This window comes from Canis aureus, chromosome 3 (genome assembly GCF_053574225.1).
Source record: "Canis aureus isolate CA01 chromosome 3, VMU_Caureus_v.1.0, whole genome shotgun sequence".
Lineage (NCBI taxonomy): Eukaryota > Metazoa > Chordata > Mammalia > Carnivora > Canidae > Canis > Canis aureus.
Genome location: NC_135613.1, coordinates 74,987,895 through 75,004,661, shown reverse-complemented (window position 1 = coordinate 75,004,661; position 16,767 = coordinate 74,987,895). Strand labels below are relative to the sequence as shown.

Sequence of the window (16,767 nt, the reverse complement as noted above, 5' to 3'; positions counted from 1 at the left end):
GCACAGCTGCCTCTCCATCCAGCGTTCAGGCGACGCGGCCAAGAGGGGAGCTGCAGTCCAAGTCGGCCACTTTCTGCCCCGGTGCCCCCGGCGAGCGGCCTTCGCCTCCTCCCGGCCTTTGTTTCCGCATCTGTAAAATGGGGCCAAGGCCGGGGCAGAGGGCCCGCGGAGGCCGGTGCAGCCGGACTCGGCCGGATCCAGCAGTCTCCGGCGGCGCGCTCGCCCCTCCGGCGCCCCCCCCGCCCCATCCCACCCCCACCCCCAGCCCCACCCCCACCGGCAGCCTCCCCCCGCGCCGGCCGCTAGGGGTCACTGCCTGCCTTCGCCAGGAGGAGCAGGGCGGCTGGCCCTCCGGCCCTTCCCCGGGCGGGAAGGCGGCCGAGGGGCACCTCCCGAGCCCGCCAGCCGCCGCGGCCCCCGCCGTCCGCGCCGGGGTCGCGCGTCCGCGGGGGGCGGGGAGGGGCGCGCGTCCGGGCGGGCCGCGGGGGGTGGCGGCGGCGGCGGCGGCGGCGGGGGCGCGGGCGGCGCGTCGGAGGCAGGAGGGTTAACGCTAACCCCTCCCCTCGGTCTGACATCACGGGGAGAGCGGCGGAGAGGCTGGCGCTCGGCGAGTGAGAGAAAGAGCGAGAGCGGCGAGCGCGGCGCGGCTGGGCGCCCGGGCAGCTCCACAGCGTCGCGGGGCCGGGGCCGGGGCTGGGGCGCGGGGCGCGGGGCGCGGGGCGCGGGGCCGGGCAGCGCGAGCGGCGGCGGCGGCGCGGGGAGGCGGGAGGCGGGCGGGTGGGGGTGCGCGGCGCCCCGGGCTCGCCCTCCGCGCGGAGCCGCACCGCCTGAGCCGCCGACCGCGCGCCCGCCCTCCCGCCGCCTGGGCCGCGAGCCCGCCGCCCGCCGCCGCCGCCGCCGCCGCCGAGGACGGCCGGCCATGGACGCCGGCGACCTGCAGCCGAGCGGGAGGGTGTGAGCGCGCCGGGGGCCGGGGGCCGGGGGCCGGGGGCCGGGGGCCCGCGCCGCGCAGCCGGGCACCGGGCAGCCGGGCGCGCCGGGGGTGGGTCCCTCTCCCCAGCCCGGCTCTGCGTGGAAGAAGAGGGCGGGGACCGGCGCGGGGAGGAGAGCGGAGGAGGAGAAGGGGCATGACTCGAGCAACTTGCGGCGGGCATCCTCCGAGCCTCTGAGCCGCCGGCGGCCCGGGGCCCGGACTGCGGCCGCGCCGCTCGCGCCCACCGCCCCGCCCCGCCCCGCCCCGGCCCGGCCGACGGCTGCGGCTGACCTGGATCCTCGCAGCGCCCGCCGGCCCCGGCGATCGGCCTCCGTCTTCCGGGCTGGCTCGTGGAGCGCGGGGAGCGCCGTCCTCGCCGCCCCGCTCGCCGGACCCCCGGCCCCCGATGGCTCGCATGGGGCTTGCGGGCGCCGCCGGACGCTGGTGGGGACTCGCTCTCGGCCTGACCGCGTTCTTCCTCCCAGGTAAGCGCGACCCGCCCCGTCCGATGCCTTCCCGGGGCCGGGAGCTGGATGGCGGGCACGGCTGGGTTATCGGCGGAGAAAGGAGCCAGAAAAGTTGGGTCACGGCTTAGGTAAGGGGGCGCGGGAGGCTCGGCGGAGAAAGGATGGGAAGCCCAGCTGCCTGCCCTGCAGGGAAGCAGGCGGATGCTCGTCTCCGTGTAGCCAGAAAGCACTTTCTCCGCTCAGTTTTTCACAAAGATAATAATATGTAATCGCGTTCTATTTATTTAATAACCGGCCCTCAGCCCGGGGAGCAGTTTGGAAACCCCGCATGTTACATAAATGCAAAAGAACCACGGCAGTCGCGGTCCCGGGGTGGGAGACGACAGCCGGGGGGGGGGGGGGGGGGCGTCGGTCTCGGGCCGGCGGGCGGGTGCCGGGCACGGCTGGGGGGCTTCGGCGCCGGCCCCGGCCCCCTTGCCAGACGGCTTCGCGCGCTCGGGCCCCCGCCCGCCCCACGCAGCCCCACGCGGCCGCCGGGAGCCGGCTCCTGCGTCAGAGGCAGCTCCTCGCTCACCTGCGGTCGCTGTCCCAGGGGGTGAGGCCGGGCGGCGCGGGCTCCCCCCCCCCGCCCCCCGCCCCCCGCCCCGGCCCTGCGCGGGCTGCACCTCGCCTCGGAACTCCGCTCCCGGCGCGGGCCCCCCCGAGGAGGCGCCGGGGCTTGGTGCCAGCCAGGTGGCTGCGTGACCCACTTTCCCGAGGGTGCCCCGCGTGTCCTTCCTCGAGGTGCCGGCGGCCGAGGGGTTAACCCGACGCCCGACCCTGGGGTGGCCCGCGGTGGCCCATCTGACGGGTGGGGTGGGGGCGGAGGCTGGGACCGGCCCGGCGTATTGTGCTGGGGAATGAACTGGAAAATGCGTTTAGGAGGCAAATCCGACCCAGTCCCCTCGCCTGGCTTTAACCCTTTGTGTCGGCGGGAAGCTGCCCTGCTCCCTCGGCGGCTGGTGACCGGTGGGGGTGGGGGTCCTCCAGCCCTCTGGGAAGAAACCTGAGCCGGTCTCCCGCCCGGGCTAGATGGGGCTTTTAGGGGGAGGGAGGGGGTTGGCTGGAGCACGTGGTCTGGCCTTAGGGTGGCCGAATTAGGGGCCGGAGTACAGAGAGACCAGCTCCCAGTGGGGCTAGAATATCGGATCTCCAGCGCCGCTGGCAGCCGCGGGTTGGAGATGCTTGCGATGCTGCAGACTCCGCCGGGCTAGTGTGTTACCCAGGGGCCAGCCTGGCTGCCCAGTTGTGGGGCTGGGGTGCACCCCTGGAAGGTACGAACCCGGCCCCATTCGATTCTATACCCCTTCCGCCAGCAGCTCGCTGCCAGGGCTCCACAGATCTCACTGAGTGGCAGATGGCATCGAAAGCACTTTGTGGAAGCTGGCACAGCGGTGCCCCCACCCCTACAGCCTGTGGGGTCCTGTCCTGCTAGGTGGGGGTGACGGGGCATACAGGGAGCACTGCCCACTTCAAGGGGCCTGACTGAGTCCCTCCCTGGCCAGGGTGGTCATGGTGACCGAGAGGTCTTCCTCGCACACTGGACCTCCTGGGAAGCCAGCGGGAGCTCAGGCCCTAGCTAGGACTCCTCTGACCACTGGGGGATTGGGCTTCTGGGAACCCTTAATTGCACAGTGTCCACACCAGGATTCTAGGAAAAAGGAGAGCTTTAGGGGAGCTCTAGTTGGTGGCACACCAGGGGTTAACCTAATTCTGGTCGGACAGAGTGGGAAGGTTTGGGGGGAAAAGAATGCACTCACCCCCATCCTCCCCTCCTTTTGTTATTCTCTTCCCCCAGTTTTGTGATACATAGTGGTTAATTCCTTTGGGGGGGGGGGCTGGAAGCCAGCTCTGCTCCACCCCACTCAGGAAGTGGAGTCAGGGAGAGATGGCACTCTCACCTGGCTCAAGTGTAGACACTCCTGCCACCAAAAATCCAGATTGAGGAGATGGGATGCGGACCAAGAACCACAGCTCAGACAGGCACTTAATGAGCGCTCCTCGATTGACTGTCATTGTTATGGCTGGCTGGCATCAGGGGCAGCCAGAGTTCCTCGACTCACCAGGCTCCTGTACCCTGTGCCTCTTCCCCTGGTGCCCCTGGAGAGGGAGGCAGGTGGGTGAGGTGGTGCCCATATGACACTTGGATGGAGGTTGGTAGGCCCAGAAGTTGCCTGCCCGCACCCGGCTTTCCACCACCCGCCAGCTCCTGAGTGCTCACTGCTGCTCCTCTCCGGGGACTTGCCAGCCTGATGCTCTTTTCTGCGTTCTCCTGGGCCGGGTCGGGGAGCATGGACCAGTGAGCAGAGGACCTCTCTGGGGGAAGCAGGTGGGGGCAATCCCCAGTGTGTGTGATAGCCCCCTGACTAAAAAGAAAAAAAGCCTCCCAATCTGGCTGTTGACGCGTAAACACAGAAGTGTGTTTTTACAACACAGATTTTACCAGGCTGGATGGTGAAGCCCCACAAGCTTCTGAGATAACAGTCTGTGGTTCCTACAGGTCACCCCAGAGGAGAGGGCCAGTGGGGCCTGGGGACCGCGCCCTAAAGAGGGCCAGGAGGAGCCCTGGGGAGGAGGCAGGGAACCTGCCTTAGAAGCAGGTGCACAGAACTGGTGTCCCACCTACACCACACCCTCCCTAATTGGCTTCCCCAAACCTTTTGTCTGGAAAGAGAACACACACCCCAGGTGTCGTGCACACCCTCAGAATACCTGTCGGGCCACAGCACACCCCTTCTCTGCAGTCTGTACAGAGCTCGCAGAAGGTGGTTTCCTTCGAAACTCGGAGTGTCAGAGCTGCTGGGCTCTTTCCCTCTCTGCATTTCTCAGACAGTGATGTGCTCAGGCTTGCTGGGCAGGACATTATGGCAGAACCAATTCTGCTGGCCTGGGGATTACAGCATGTGTGAACAGCAATCTCAGTGCCCGTTTTGGAGGCTGCGCTATGGAGAGTGTCTCAGAATCAGATTCGAGGCCTAATAGTCAGCTGGAGGGGAGAAGATATTGCAGAGCCTGGGCCCAGCAGCCCCAGCCGAGCAGCCTATAAAGCATCCCTGAGCCTGAGTATCTGTGGCTCAGGGGGCCGGGTGGCCCCTTGTTGCCCGATGCTGGCCGAGACCATCATCCGTTCCCTTCAAGCCACTTAGTTTTGCACAATGGATCCACCTCGTTGGCCACTTCCTGACCCAGGACCCAGCTGAATGCTGCCAGGATGGTCACACCAGCCAGCCGAACCCTAGTGCTGACGGCCGAGCCAGCAGGCCCGGCGCAGAGCGGTGGGGTACGGGCAGTGGGTCTGCCCCAGCCGCTGTCTATGATACTGCCATTGTTTAGCAGCTGACTAATGTTCATTGTTCGGCACAAACAGAAAACACCCAAGGGAGGTGTGAATAAACCTTCGATTTTCCTGATTGTATCTTTCCTGGTTAACCTGGTGACTTGAATGGCTCCCTACCTGGGGGAGAGACAAGAGATGGTGCCTGTATATTCCCCTGTTTTACTGATGCTGTGTGGTGTCGTTTTGTTTGTTTTGAACTTTGAATGTTAGCCAGTGTGCCAGGCCGAAATGGACACTAGCTAGCTGTGGGACTTAGGCTATAACGTTTCTGACAGTCTGCATATTGTCTCGCCATCAGCGTCGAGTGGGTACACACTCACACACATGTGCAAGGCTTTGTGCGCTTCTGTTGGTTATCTACAGTTCCTCGTGCCCCTGCAGACCCATGGGCATGAGGGCAAGGAGGGGTTGTGCACTGGTATGTGGGGTCAGCACGGGACTGGGACCATAAATATATATCAAGTGTATATTTACATATAACTGATTTCTGACGTCTTTCCAACTAGGATTTTGTGAGTAGCACTGAGCCTTGGTAATACCTGTGTGGATGTCAGAGTGTCCGAGAGGTGATTTTGGGAAGAGACCTAGGATTCACCCTCGGCCAGTTCCTTCCAAGATGGGCTGTTGGGTCCTTGGCGGGGCGGGGCGGGGGGGGGGCAGCCTATACACTGGTTGCTTTTCCTATTCTGTCCTTGGCTTTAGACTGGGTCTCCACACTCTCACAGGGAGATGCTCACCTGGAGAGACTTTGCTCTCTTGTCTCCCTGGCAGAGAGCATCTGGGACCTCGTGCTAACTGGGGCCTGGCTTGCCCCAAGGCTTCTCAAGATCCCTGCAAGGCTGGGAGGGGCCCCGGGAGATAGGCTTTCAGCTACTGATTTGGCATCTTTGTTTCCTGTATGAGTACCTGGGGGAAAGGCGATCTTCTAGGGGGAAAGGTGGGCACATTCCAGGCATTTAAAAAGGGACATGAGCGTGGATTTTTGGTCCCCTGTAGATAGCCCTGTAGAACCTTATGTGTGTCCAGGTCAGCAACATACATGTGCCTGGAAACACCCTGGCTTGTGCGGCAGAACTCAGGAGCCCCCTTGGTGGGAGAGGAAGAGGGAATGAGGGGCGTGGAAGAGCCCAAGACCCTGTGCCCCAGGATGGCTGGTTGTTATTTCTCCCCACAATGCCCGCCCCTCTCCATAGAGACCAGGTCTGCATAGAGACCAGGTCTGCAGAGCCAGCAGCAGATGTGCTGGCTGGGGCAAGAGGTAATTTAAGATCTGAGCAGGGATCACCTTGCAGAGGGAATGCCCTGAGTTGGAGATAACACCCTTTAGACCAGTTAACCCTTGAAGCTCTGGATTCCATTGTGCTGATTTGGGAGATGGGGAGACAGAAGAGATGGGAAGAAGACAGGTGAAGCCTAATATCCAAACCCTGACCCATTCCACCAGGAAGGGTGAACTTAGTGCAACAGGAGACACCCAGCAAGGACACAAAGAAAGTCTTCCTGACAACAGGCTATAGGCTCCTTAGGCCAATGGATAATCCCAAGGTTTATCCTTGGGGCGAGGGGTGGGGAGGGGGGTGGGGGTCATTGGTATGTATTCTCAGTTGCTCATGGGATCTGTGCTTTTATGGTCTCTAGGGCGGGGCAGCAGCAGTGGACCCAGGCCCTAGTCAAGAGAGAATGGCAGACAGCTTGGTTCCTTTCCCTACAGCCTGGAGAGTACCCCATCTTGGCCGCCCAACAAAGTGAGACAGCAGAGCACAACCAGGTGGACTGGGTTTGACTCCCAGCTCTACAAATTGCTAGCTGAGCAGACTTGGTTAAGTTTACTTCGTAAGCCTCAGTTTTTCCCATCTGTAAAATGGGTTTCTGTTAATACAGATTTCAAAGGAGGTTGTAAAGATCAGATTGACCGTAATGTGTGAAAAGTGCTGAGCGCATCGCCAGGCGTGTGATAAATGGGCAGTGTGGTGATAGTTTCTCCTATGCTCTATGCCTTTCCTCTGAGTGATCCTGGCCCCCTCTGCCTCTGCCAACTGGGCAGTGCCACCTTTGTACTCCCTCGAGAAAGTGCCACTCAGCTGCCTGCCCGGTGCTGACCTCACTGCCCTTGGCGCCGACCAGGAGGTGCTCCATGAGCTCCTACCTCCACCTGGAAATGGTGGAGGAGGCCGCAGCGTCCCAGGGGCTCAAGTGGCCTGGTGCGTTCCAGGCACCTGCAGGAGAATGACCCTGGTGGTCGTGTACTCTCGAGCAGCAGGTGCTGTGTGGCCTTTGTTCTGCAGCATGTCACCAGGGGCTCTCCCAGGCACCCGCCTCACTCCCTGGCTATGGCCCAGCTGGGCTCCATTGCCCATCTGGAGCTCTGGCTGTGGTAGAAGCCGGGGCTGGCAGGGAGGGCCTGGGACTCAGCCCCTGCTTCCCTTCAGAATTCCGCATTTGGGGGAAGGGTGGGCAACGGGACCCTCTCTCCAGCAGTCCACTCATCTGGCAGGATGGCACAGCCAGATCGAGAATCCCTCCTGGCGTCACCCCCTTCTTGCTGCTAGAAAACCCTCTTCCAGTTTCTCCTGCTGCAGATGGGATCCTTTTGCCACTAATAATAAAAATGTCTGTGGCACTCTTGACAGCTCATGGTTCCAGCCGATCCTCCCGGTAACCCCATGTGAATGGTATTCCTGGTCCTTTTACAGAGGAGGGAAGTGAGTCAGCTTAGTAATTTGCTGACCACCTCAAGCCAGTGTGGCCACGTCAGGTGCCAGGTCTTCTGACTCCAAATCCTGTCCATGAGAGAGATGAAACAGGCTGAGATGGACACATACAGCAGAGGTTGAGCCAGGCCATGGGATAAAATGTGTCCAGTGAAATGGTCCTTCACTTTGCCAGCTACCACCACTCTCCCCCTACAACAAGCTGGAGCTCCCTGGGGAAGCGAGGGATAAGTTGAGGATGTAGGTTGGAGGGTGGCCCAGCCAGAGCTGACCATGGAGCAGCCCAGGTTCGCACCACAGTACAGGACGCCCAGCTGTGGGAGGGAGGGGGACAGGGGGAAGGATGTCCTTCTGGAACCTAGAGCATCACCCACTGGAGATCTGGCCCGAGACATGGGCAGGGCCCTGAGGGGTGAGCACGGAGCCCCAGGGCCCAGGCAGTCACAGAGAGAGCTCGTGGACTGGACTGGGCCACAGAGGGGGAAGGGAGGCAGAGATTTGGCAGGCAGAGCTGACTCCCTCTCCTGGGCCACTCCCCACCCGGCTCTGGTCTGCACAGACCCCAATTTCATTCCCAGTTTATGAGGAGTCTCATTACCAAGCCACAGACAATAAAACCCGCCCGGCCACTCTGGCCCGGATCTCATTAGAGGACATTAGTTCCGCTGGCTGGTAGCTCCACTGGGACACAGCTGCAGGCGTGGCCCAGGAAGCTAAACAGGCCAATAGCCATGGGCACAAGAATGTCCCATTGGGAGTTTGAGTTGCATCTCTGGGCTTAAATGGAGTCCCGCCTCGAAAGTGTGCTCCCTTCCTCGAAGCTGGCTGGAAACACTCCTTCCCGCCCACTTGAACCCCCAGTTCTATCCCCTGCCTGAAGGGGAGAAGGACACAGCTCCCTCCAGGGCTCTTCATGGGAGTCCGCTTTGTTTGGCAGGAGCTGGCCAAGAAGCTCAGCGAACCAGCATTCTGGGGAAGAGGGACTTTGGGGGACAGCAGCCCTCTCTTATCCCTAGGTCTGAGAGACACATCCTAGTAGCGGAGTCTGGACTCCTCACAGCCACCCTGGCCTGAATCCTGGCCCATCTTTCTGCCTGGAAGGTGGGGGTAGTGACCTGGGGACCTCATGGTAGAAACCTTTTTCAGCCCCTAACGATGCCTTTGTGCCAGCTGACAGCCTTAGCAGGGGCTTGCTGGTCTCACATCCTGCCGAGGTGGAATAACTTGCCCACAGTCCCTGTGATGGACTGCCAAGGGCGCCATCTTGGGGCTCTTCCCACCAAAGATGGGATTATTTCTTGCTTAGCAGATTCTGGTGCCTGTTGGTTAACAGCCAGTCTCCTCTCTGCCTGCACCTTCCCCTCCTGCTTTATCTCTCTTCCCCCACCATCCTGCATACACTGGTCACCAGAATACCACCAGGGCTCAGTGGATGTCACCAGGAAAAACAAGACCAGAGCAAAGGAAAGCTCACCCCTTCTTGGACCTCAGTCTTGGGGAGGAAAGTGAGCAACAGGCCTAAATAATTGATTCTAAGGGCACACGAGCTCACTTGTGTGCTCCCATGGAAGGTCACACAGGCCAGCCCACGCTTGGCACATGAGCTAGTGTGCCCGCCAGATGAGTCAGGGGAGATGGGAGGGCCAATCTGTTTGGGCCGACGCGAGGCAGCCTTGCTTGGGAGGAAAGGGGTTGGAGACCTGCACGGACTCCTGGAGCTCCCCGGTAAGGCCCTGGTCTACAGCTGGTCTGGAGTGCACACCCCAAGAGGGATTGGCTGGGCCGCCTCTACATGCTCCATTTTCTGGGCCCTGAGCAGTGCCCCAAGCACCCCCTCCCTCAGTCCTGGTGGCTTCTGGGCAAATGCTGGCAGCTGCCAGGACAAAGGAGGTTAGAGAAGGTGCTCAGAGCCAAGCCAGCCTTGCCACCACTTGATGTGGGCCCCACCTCGGGAGGGGCTGCTTGCAACGCCCTTGCTCCTAGGACCATGGCAGCGGCCCCTGACTCGCGGCTCTCTGGCTCCCATCTGCCCACACGGCTTCTTAGATGGACGTGCCTAAAGTCCGTGTGAGAAAGACACTCACAGGCCCAGGAGCACCTGATGGCTGCCCGCTGCCTGGCTCATCTCACGGTGGTCCCCCGCATGCCAGGCCTGCCCAGCTGCACACCTGTATTTATGCCCCATGTTTTCCCATCTCAGTGCCTTTGCAAATGCCAGCATTCTCCCCCAAAGTTCTGCATACTTCCTATATCTAAATACTGGAAGTGAGGGATGTCTGGGTGGCTCGGTTGGTTGGGCATCTGCCTGGGGCTCAGGTCATGATCTCAGGGTTCTGGGATCCAGCCCTGCATTGGGCTCCCTGCTTAGCATGGGGAGCAGAGGGGTCCACTTCTCCCTCTCCCTCTGCCCCTCCCCCCCTCTTGTGCTCTCTCTTGCTCACTCTCTCTCTCTCTCTCTCTCTCAATAAATAAATCAGTCTTGGGACGCCTGGGTGGCTCAGCATTTGAGCATCTGCCTTTAGCTCAGGGCGTGATCCCAGGATCTGGGATCGAGTCCCAAATCGGGCTCCCTGCATGGAGCCTGCTTCTCCCTCTGCCTGTGTCTCTGCCTCTCTCTGTGTGTCTCTCACGAATAAATAAATAAATCTTTAAAAAAATCTAAATAAATCTAATCAATCCAATCAATCTAAATAAATAAGTACATACATACTGAGGTGAGAGCCACTTCTGCATGAAGCCTCCTGACTCACCCCCACCCCCCCAGCTGGGGATAACCTCTCCCATCTCAAAGCCCCCTCACACTTCATCCGTGCCACCCCGTGGCACTAACCACTCTTCGTCTTGCTATATGGTTATTTGGGCCTGGGATTTATCTTCTCCCTGAGACCGAGAGCTCCAGAGGGACAGGGTCTGTTACTGATGGATCTCAGTGTCCCCGGGGCCTAGTATAGGGTTAGCCACATCATGGGCTGCTAGTACATGCCAACTGAATACACGGTTGGTTGTTTGGAGAGTTGATGACAATGATAGTAATAACAAACTTTTATTGAGAGCTCTTGGGTGCCAGACACTGTTGTAAACATCTTACATGTAATAACTTATTTAATTTTCATAATAACTCTTAGTCTCCCTTTTTTTTTTATACGTGGAAAGATGAGGCCCTGCAGAGGTTAGGTAACCTGCCGGTAGTCACACGGTTAGTAAGTGGCAGAGCCAGGAAGTCGGGCCCAGTGTCCATAATCATCCCACTTAGCTAAGCAGCCTCTCTCCTGTGTGGACAGGCGATGGAGACAGACAGCTTACCAAGCGTGGATTAACATAGGACCTTGCTGGGCACCTGGGCGACTCAGTGGTTGAGCGTCAGCCTTCGGCTCAGGTCATGATCCCGGGGTCCTAGGATTGAACCCCCATGTTGGGATCCCCACAGGGAGCCTGCTTCTCCCTTTGCCTGTGTCTCTGCCTCTCTCTCTGTGTCTCTCATGAGTAAATAGATAAAATCTTAGAAAAAAATAATAAAGCATAGGACTTTGCATCCAGAATGCCCACCACCCTGCATATATCACTTATACTCCTCCCTTTGATGGTGTGGGGTAACCTGGTGCACCCCTAGAGCGTGTGGGGAGTTCTTAGAGCTTATCATCAGAGTCTCAGTGGTCCTTTCCACTATATCCTTCCAGGTACTGGAAGTGCAATCATTGCACTCCTGGTGGATCCCACTGCAGTCACTGTTTCGTCTTGGGAGTATTGATGTGGCTATCTTGGCGAGAAATGTCTCGATATCATCATTCTTTCATCCCCTGAGCTTTGGGGGATCACTGGTGCCACGTGGGGGCCTCCTCCCATGGTTCACAGTGAGACTAGGGCCAGGTGTAATAGCTTCTCCCAAGAAAGCCGCCTGGAACTACCCCCAGCAGGCATTCCCAGGCTGCTCCTGGGTCCTGGGCGGGTCCAGAGCTCAGCAAGCTTGATCCTTTGCCAGGGTCCATCCTCAGCTTCTGGAAGGTTCTGGCCTCTCTTGCCCACACCCGGAGATCCCAAAAGATGGCAAGGGAGGGGCCCTTATCTGGGGAGGTGAGGAGGATATAGGGTGTTCACCTGTACTGGCTTCTTTGATCCCCTGGGATGAAAGGGCTGGTGCTTCCTCTGCCCCAGGCAGGTTCAGAACGGGGAGCTGGGGACAGAGGCGTGCCAGCCACGCAGCCACGCAGCCTCGCAGCAGGGGTAAAGAACTATCCCAGGGAAGAAGGTCGTGGGAGCAGAAAGATCAAAAACACTTTCCAGTGTTGTGGCTGAGGACTAAGTGACCTCCAGATGGCCCACATGCGGATTGTCCTCTCGACGGTGACCCAGGGCCGATGCTCCACTCAGCACACCCTGACCCTGCAGGTCACCACGCGGGCTCGGGCCTCACAAACTTGCTTAATTAGGAGGGTAACTGGGCTGCAAAACAGTCATCTGATATGTTTCGACGCCAAAGAGAAATTCCTCCTAGACCCTCTGCTGTTCTAGATTATCCATGCTCCGTTAGCTTGAATTACGGTGGAGCCTCTGCGGCCCAGACACAGGCCAAACTCTGTGATTGGTTCCTGGGGCTGGAGTCTGCCCCGCGCCCAGGAAGTGCTCGGAAGCAATAGTAGAATGGAGGACTTAAGACCCATGTGACCCCCCGTGCAAACCTAAGGAGTGCACAAAGGGTCCCCTGTCGCCTAGAGCCTACAGATGCCCACCCGCGCTCTTGGGCCAAGCCACTTTCCTGCCCCTTGGGTCAAGCACCCTGCAAGAGTTTTGAGTCAATGGCAGAAGCTTTCTGCAGTGGCTCCTGGGTAAAAATTGGAGCAGAGGCAGGGACAGGCTTCTCCCGAGTGTAAATAAGATCAGAGCAGAACAGCCACACTGCACTGGATTATTTTATTATGATTGCCCACCTCCCCCGCCCCCCGAACTGTCCTCATCTCATTGGCCTAGATAGCTACATCTCTCAGAATGATGGATGGGCCTCCTCTCCCTTCCCAGGCAGGGTGGCCAGCCCTGCTACGGAGACACCCTCCTACCCGGCCCCTTCCCAGATTTATTCCCTGTGTTTATGGTGCCCAGAGAGTAATCAGTGTCCTGGGCCGGCTGAGCACTCTGATTATCTCCGCTCGATTGATGGATGGGCCTTTGGGGAACTTAAGCGACAGTCCTTGCTCCCTGTGCCTGCTCCTGAACACCCAGCACCCTCTCCAATCTGAATCACCTGCCAGGAGTCAGATGATGGGCCTTCCTGTCTGTACTGGGGTGGGGGTGGGGGACAGGGGGAGGAGGGAGCCTGCAGCATCCCTAGCACCCACCTCTTGGCACTGCGGCAGTGGTGGTGGCAGTAACTGGGAAGAGTCTCTGTGGCTCCCCCTTCCCTCCAAGGAGCCTGGAACAGGGGCCGATAGGCAGTTTGCCTGGGAACCAGCACCCCCTGCTCTGCCCAGAAGCACCCTGCCCGGGAAATGGCTCGATTCCCCTCTCCCATCCTCACTCCATCACTCCTACCCCCTCGGCACTTGTGTACACAGCTCAAGCCGTAATGATCATTTGTGCTGCTTTATGTGTTTCTTTACAAGTGTTTTTATGTCCTCTGTGTGTGTATGAGAGAGGTTTATGGTTTGTGCGTGTGTGTGTGTGTGCGTGCGCACGAGAGAGAGAGAGAGAGAGAGAGAGAGAGAGAGAGAGAGAGAGAGAGAACATGAGGTCACATGCTGTGTGTGTGTGTGTGCAAGAGGTGCTGTGCTGTGTGTGTGTGTGTGTGTGTGTGTGTCTGCTCCTGATTAGACTCTGATTGCCATCTTTTCCCCCACGGAGGTGGGGGGCCCTCACCCAGTTGGGAGAGGCGGGAGGGGCAGAGGCTGGGTACTGGGGGGGGGCGGGGGGGGGGAAGAGGCAGGCAATCAAAGATGATGACTGTCCATGGCAGGGTCTACACTGCCCCCCAGCCGCCAGTTACAGAATGCAGAAGGTCAATCTTAGATAATTGTTTTGTCTATAGGATCACAAACAACTGGCTTGACTATTTTTTTCCCGGCAAATTGAATGCACTGTTTGTTTTGAAGCCAAGTGGTCTCTGTCTCTTATTACTTACGTGGGCCCATGTGTATGTCTGTGTCTCGTCTTCTCTGAACTTTGGTTCCTTCCACTGGAAGGCGGGCACGTGATCATGAGAGGTTTAGAAGAGGTAAATGGTGCGTGTGTGTGTGATGAGCACAGTGCCTGATACGGAGGGAGTCTTCACACCACTTGGTTATTATCAGCAGCTGTTGGCCCAGGGAGCCGACATCTAGAGGAGGGTCCGTTCCCTGGGGCTGGGCGTCCCTCAGCTGAGGTCCTGTCACCTCTCAACTTGGACAGGGTGCATCACCCACTTACACCCCTGGGCTCCTGGAAAATCATCTCCACCTCCAGATGGTCACCAGAAGATGCCCAGTGGCTCTTTGGAGCCGTCCCATGCTCCCTTTTTAAAGAGTAGCTGGAAGCGAGAGTTCTATGCCCTCAACCAAAGAACCCCATGTGTAGGCTTCTGGGTGCCAGCACTTGTGGGAATCCCACTGCCCTGGGTGTGTTAGGGCAGGAGGGGTAGACGGGCTCCTTCCTGCACTCACTCACCAGTGTGGGCCCCGCACTGAGCAGGGAGCAGGGGCTGAGCAGTGAACATAACTTCCCTGGCCTCCTGGAGCTTCCAGTCCGATGTGGGATGTTATCTGTCCTCCAGCCTCACACACAGTAGGTGACAGCTGAGGGTGCCATCTCTAAATGCCCGCAGGACAACAGCCTGGCTAGGAGATGTCGAGAGGAGCTGGGGCCCTTGTAGGCTTGTGCCCAAGTAAACCTGTCACTTCCTAAGGCTTCCCTGCTTGGCTCTGGAGGAGCAGGTGTGACAGGGCCGGGACTGCATTCTCCTACACCCTTAAAGGCAGGCTAAGCTTCTGAGCCCATCTGTTCCCCTCCCATCCCCTGGTTTGGGAAGAGCCTCCCAGCTGGGCTGTCATCCCCAGGCAGGGGATGGCAGCAGAGCAAATAATGTAACACCCATTCACTTAAAACCCCTCAACCGCATCCCTACCGGTTGGTTGAACATCCAGCTTCAGCATGAGTACCTCCAGTGACGGGGAACTCACCACCCTACATGGAAGCCCCCACAGCTCTGACTGCCCCAGATTCTTCCTTGCACGGAGCTGAAATCCGCATGCCTGGAGCTTCCACCCGCTAATCGTGTTTCTGTCTCCTTGGGATCGTGTGGAGCGCATCTGACCTTGCACATGATGTCTCCTCGGCGCTTAAAGAGGGTCTCCAGCTCTCACTCTTCTCTCCCTTGAGTGCTTTTGACCAAGTCTGACCCACATTGGCCATCTTGGGTGCTCTCCATGGAACCAGGTTGTCTAGATCCCTAGTAGCTGAGGGGGGCCCCAAATGACCCAGGTTTTTTGGTCTAGGGTTCCCCAGCCACTACATCCATCCAGGGATCCGGGAAGGGGCAGAGCGGGCTGGCCGCCTTCATGCTTCCCTACCTCCAACTCACCCCTTCCGAACCCTGTTTTCCTTTGGATTAACAATAAATTGCAGTGAAAGATCCGCTTATCTCCAGTGGGAATTAAGGAATTAAGTTGGTGATGGGGAGAGAAGGGCCTGAGAAAGGGAGCATATTGCACAGATTCAGGGCATAGAGAGGACAGTTGGGGGAAGGGGGCAGCGGGGAGGGGTGGAGGAGCAGGACCCTCTCTCTGCCTGCAGTCTCTTAACTCTAGAGACTGTGGGAGCAGCCCCTCATTCTTCCAGCAGCCTGTGCTCTGATGGGGACGGGTGGAGACCAGTTGGAATGGGTGGGGGGCCCCGTGGGAGGTAGTGCACCGCAGGGACACCCACGTGGCGTGATCTCCTGGCAGCCTCTCCGATCGCCGATTAGTGCTTTGTGACACGGGGCAGTGGCTTCGTGCATGTCGTGGCACTAGGAGGGCAAGCCAGGGCATGTGGCAGGGTGAGGCACCCCACTGTCAGCCATGTGCTGTCGTCCACCACCCTGCAGGCAGCTCATCACTCCATCCAGACACTGAAATGACCCTGGGGCAGACCCCGGTGACCCACTCTGCTGCTCTGATACTCAGCCACAGATTCCGTGGCCAGTGCTTAAAGGACTCTTTTGCCCCTGGAGAGTCTGGACTTCTCCTTATCCTAAAGGTAACCCAGAAGGCTCTTTCCTGATCCCCAACATGCCTCTGCCCTATTCAGCCCAGCACCCCTGCCCTGAGCCCAGGAGGCTCAGCTTGGAGCCCCTTCCCCCACGCCCCCCAGGTTTGCGGCTCCTAGCCACCCTCCAGCCATCAGACCCCTCCCGCCATCAGACCCCTCCCTTCCATTTCTCTGCTCCTCTGGCCTCCCCTTGCCAAATCCTGAGGCTGAACAGGGAGACAGATAAGGCCCAGTGCTACCCTCCAGAGGGTGGGGTGGGGGTTGGGGTTGGAAATGAGGAGATGGATCCCAAGGACGGAGGAGGCTGCCTTTGGGTTGTCCAGACCCAGCCCAAAGTGTAGTTTCAATCACTGTCATCCCAGTGTCTCCCTGACCCCTTCCTGAGGTGGGGAGTAGGGTTGATGTTCAGGAGCAGCAGCCACCAGGGAGGGCACTGGAAGATAAAGAGCAAGGCCAGGCTGGAGATAGTTTCTGGGGGAGGGGGAGGTGCAGGGAGGCCTAGGGACGCTGGGGATTCGACCCTGGCGGATGGGTGAAGCCAGAAATGGGGTCCTCAAGTCCAAGAGTCTAGCTGGTTAATAATTAGTAGCTCTGGTTAATCATTGGCGGTTTTCCCCAATTTCAGCTCCCTCACCCCCCACCTCCACCCCTGCCCTGGGCCGCCCCCTCCCCCAGCTGGTTTCTGGTCTCCAGAGCCAGGGTGGTATTTAATCTTCAAGAGAGATTAGTGGCCTGCTTTAGCTGGCCTCCCCCCACCCCACTCCCGCCCTACAGGCTCTTTGGATGCCCCTGGATATTTCCTGCTGAAGAGCAGGCCCTGCGACCACCCCAGAAGGCATCCCCAGCTGCTCTCCTTGGCAATGCCACTGACCCCTGTTGACTCACTTGGCTGACCTTGCTGCTGGCCAGGTAGGGTGACCCTGCAGGTAATGCTTCCCTAATCTGTTAGGTGGGGTCAGTTAGTCAACAGATGTTTATCTGCATCTGTACTTTAGCTGCCAGGTACTTTATTGTGTTGAGAAAAAGTAC

General features: G+C 59.1%; 1 protein-coding gene across 1 annotated transcript in view; it reads left to right on the top strand.

Moving 5' to 3' along the window:
• The first annotated feature begins 1,274 nt into the window (after nucleotides 1-1,274).
• The window catches only part of LOC144311403 (nectin-1), a 64,591-nt gene continuing 49,098 nt past the window's right edge, over nucleotides 1,275-16,767 (top strand). Inside the window, exon 1 of the mRNA XM_077893866.1 lies at nucleotides 1,275-1,458. Coding sequence (XP_077749992.1) covers nucleotides 1,380-1,458 — 79 coding nt within the window. The 5' untranslated portion in view covers nucleotides 1,275-1,379. The remainder of the gene's footprint in view (nucleotides 1,459-16,767) is intronic.